Below are 3989 nucleotides of genomic sequence, written 5' to 3' on the forward strand. Positions count from 1 at the left end.
AGGAAAGCGAATCCATTGGGGACCCCGAGTTTATGAACCCAACACCGTCGTATCCATACGCAATCCCACCGCATCCACATAACCTCATCCCCTTCAACCTTATCTCCTAATCACGCGGCCGCACTCTCCTTCCCAATCTCCATCGCCACCGCTAGGAAGTGCGTCGCGGCTCGACATCCTCTGCCAGTCCGCCCCCACGCCCGACGGACACAGCGACCTCGGTGGCTCGCGTTAGCGGCCCCGCGACCAGCAGCTTTCGAGCAGTGTCTCTCGGCGACCCCGCACGGCCCACACCGGTAGCCCCGCGCGACCCCAACGGCCCCTGAGCGGCGTCCCTCGGCGGCCCCGACCTCCCCGCGCCGCCTCCGTCTCCCCGCAGCTCCCCGCCCGCCCCTACCTTTGCACGGCTCTGGATGGCCATGTCCGCGTGCTCGTGCTCACGGCGAGGGCAAACTCGTCCAGGGCCCATGCATCTGTCGACAGGGGACCGAGGGAAGCTCGATTTTTTTGGCTTCATCTCTCATGTTGGCTCTGTCTCAGCGCGTGTTTAGTTTCAGGAAGTTGGAATTTGGGGTTACTGTAGCACTTTCGTTTTTATTTGGCAATTAGTGTTCAATCATGGACTAATTAGGCTCAAAACGTTCGTCTCGTAATTTCCCACCAAACTGTGCAATTAGTTTTTTTTCGTCTACATTTAATGCTCCATGCACGGGCCGCAAACATTCGATGTGATAGGTACTGTAGCACTTTTTAGAAATTTGAAGTGGAAATAAACAAGACGTCAGCATAATTTCCGTAACTTCTCCAATAAAATTTATTAGTCTGTTCGACTGATATTAAAGTCGACTAATAAATCGACTGAAGCTGATTTATTATGAGAAAAAAAAATACTGCAGATTCTGGCCGATAAACGTACTAAGCGAACAGGCCTTGTGTCCTCGCACCCGTTTAACATCAGGAGTCGTAAACCGGCTCCCGCCTCCCGGAGCCGGTCCGGGAACACTACCAAAGGGCCCTTGCGCGGCTCATCTTCTTACCTTCTTTTCTAGCGCTACAATTGATCCGACAGGAAAACTGCAGAGAACAACGAAGTGTTCAGTGTTCTAATCCGTGCTGCTGTCCGTAGGAGTGCTGAAATCACTACAAAAAATTCAAGATTCCCTGGCTGGCTGGCCTACAAATGGAGAGTGATCCGTCGTCGTTCTCGCCAATCGGGGTGGACGCCATGAGCGGCGGCTACTTCATGGCCGGCAGCAGCGGCGGCGGCTATGGGGGCGGCGGCGGCATTATGAGCGCCGAGGTGCCGCACTTCCACCCCGGCATGCTTCTTGACCACGGCGGCTTCGGGTTCGGCCTCGGCGACGCGGCGGGATGCGGCGCCGGCGCCGCGACGGCGACGGACCTGGTGGGCGCGCACTACGCGGCGAACAACATCGTGCTGGCCTCCTTCGCCAGCCAGCTCTTCGCCAACACCACCGCGCCGCCGCCGCCGCCGCCGCCGCCGCCGCAGGATGATCGTACCGGCGGGAGGACGCCTCCGGAGGAGATGGACGACGACGTGTACGGCGTTGCCGGCAGCGACGGCCGCGTCGCGGCGAGCTTGCGGTGCCCCAGCCAACCGGGGGCCATGGCGGTCTGGTCGTCGCCATCGTCGTCCAAGAAGCCGTACGGTATCTGGACCAGCGCCGGCGGACCAGTAGCCGTGTCGGCCCATGACCCGTACCACCTCGCCGGGGCCGGGCTCCCCGAAGCGGGAGGCGGGTTCCACTACCCGCTTGCCGCCGCCTGCAGTGGCGCCAACGCGTCCGCGGCGCCGGCGAGCGAGCTGTCGCTGACGCTGTGCTCCAAGTCCATCTTGTCCTCGGACAGCGCACTGAACGCCGTGGAGCAGTGCTCCTCGGGAGGGAGCCGCTCCGCGCTGACCGAGCTCCCGCAGGTGCTGCACCCGCGGGCGCGCTCCCGGTCCGGGATGGCGCCGCACTTCACCGTTGTGGTGGCGCGCTCCCGGTACGCGGCCGTGGTCCAGGAGGTGCTCAACGACGTCGTGGGTCACATGCTGGACGGCGTCGCCGACGTGGCCGACGACTCGTGCAGCGGCGTCGACGGCGGCTCGGTCGGCGCACCGTCCGCGGTGAGCTCCAACCGGTTCATGGTGGCCTCGTCGGCCGACGCCGGCGCGCGCTGGGGAGAGGCTCAGAGGGTCCGGAGCAAGCTCCTCAAGACGCTTCAACTGGTGACGATTCGTTCGTTCACACTAATAATTAATTACCCTGTCAAATTTTGGATCTTTATTGTGTTTGACGATGATCTGCAGATGGACCAGAAGTACAACCAATGCTTGGACGAGATCCAGAGCACGACGGCCAAGTTCAACAGCCTGATGCACTCGCCGTCGGGCGCCGGCAACGGCGGCAGCATCTGCGCGCCATTCGCGCACCGCGCCGTGTCGGCGATGTACCGCGGCCTGAGGCGGCGGCTTGCCGGCGAGTTCATGTCAGCGGCGAGCAGGGCCAGCTGCTGGGGCGAGTCGTCGTCGTCGGTGACGGTGACCGCGGCGGCCGGCGGCGGCGTGGAGCGGAGCTGGGAGTCGGCCTTCATACAGAAGCACTGGTCGGCACAGCAGCTGCGGCGCGCCGAGCAGCAGTGCTGGCGGCCCCAGCGCGGCCTGCCGGAGAAGTCCGTCGCCGTGCTCAAGTCCTGGATGTTCGAGAACTTCCTGCACCCGTAAGTCCGTCTGTTCACGATTCTTGCTGCGCGAATGCTGAAATGCGTTTGCCAAATCCGACATTGTTGACCAGGTGCTCTGCTCAGGTATCCCAAGGACCATGAGAAGGACGTGCTGGCTGCAAGAAGCGGCCTCACCAGGAACCAGGTAGAGATCGAAATCCCATCAGACTTATTTCAAGATCAGTCTTATGGGGGATGGATTTGAGTGAGTTTTGCGTTTTGCAGGTGTCGAATTGGTTCATAAACGCACGGGTTCGTCTGTGGAAGCCGATGATCGAGGAGATGTACCAGGACCTGAAGAGGAGCTCGGGCGCAGGAGGAGGAGGAGGGCAGGGGCCGGCGATGGAGCAGCAGCAGCACATGAGCAAGCGTCGACTCTGCCAGCTAGATGATGGTGGCCAGTGAACCAGCTCCATAGCTGCATTTAGAGCTGTTCAGCTGCTGCCGTCGATCGATTTACCATTGGGCCTTGTAATTTCCTTGTGCCATGTTTATGTACAGTACATATCATTGCCAACGCCAGCATTTTCAAGTAAGATCAATCACCTGTGCATCCTGGTTGACTGGGAAGAGCAGGGGAGGATACTGCTGAATCAGGTTTTGAATGAATTGAGCTGAGCGTATGCTCTGTTCAGTTCATCATTCAGATGGTTGGCAACGTGGGCAATTTCAGATACAGCAGATTTCATGCTTTCTTTCTTGTTAGATTGCACATTGCAGTAGGCAATTTCAGCAAAAATTGGAGCTTGATAATTGCTAGGATCATGAGCAAAACACTTGTCTCGGCATGTGCCATGTCTCTAGCAATTTCACACTTTCACTATTCTTGAGGACCGAGGTGACCATTGTCCAAGCTCAAAGATTTCGACGACAGGAAGTGGGAAGCCCAAAGATTTCGTCAATCCACAGCAAACGGAGCAGTGAAAATGTGGGAAGCCCAAAAGACTTCGACAACATGGAGTAGAGTATGCCGTCAAAAAAAAACATGGAGTAGAGTAGTGAGTTAAAATACTAAGGCCAAAATTTGGGGCAACATATTATATCTACATACGCAGAAAAAGTTACGTATATATAAAGTGTAGAACAACTTAGAATTTGGAATGGAGAGAGTATAACTATTAGATTAGATAAATAAAATTCATAAAATGCAAAGAAAGACGTAAAAAAAAAGTTCAGTGCACACTTCTCTCTCTCTCTTTTGAGTATTCTCTCTTTGCTCCTTGTGGACATATACCGCTTTATTTTTGTTCTAAGTTAAATTT

General features: G+C 56.7%; 1 protein-coding gene across 1 annotated transcript; it reads left to right on the plus strand.

The window, feature by feature from the left end:
- The first annotated feature begins 981 nt into the window (after positions 1–981).
- Positions 982–3200, plus strand: LOC136471404 (BEL1-like homeodomain protein 2). Its single transcript, XM_066469130.1, has 4 exons — positions 982–2233; positions 2315–2724; positions 2812–2872; positions 2953–3200. The coding sequence occupies exons 1-4, from the start codon at positions 1181–1183 to the stop codon at positions 3130–3132; spliced, it is 1704 nt and encodes a 567-aa protein (XP_066325227.1). The 5' UTR covers positions 982–1180; the 3' UTR covers positions 3133–3200.
- The last annotated feature ends 789 nt before the right edge of the window (positions 3201–3989 follow it).

The sequence above is a fragment of the Miscanthus floridulus genome, chromosome 8 (genome assembly GCF_019320115.1).
Source record: "Miscanthus floridulus cultivar M001 chromosome 8, ASM1932011v1, whole genome shotgun sequence".
NCBI lineage: Eukaryota > Viridiplantae > Streptophyta > Magnoliopsida > Poales > Poaceae > Miscanthus > Miscanthus floridulus.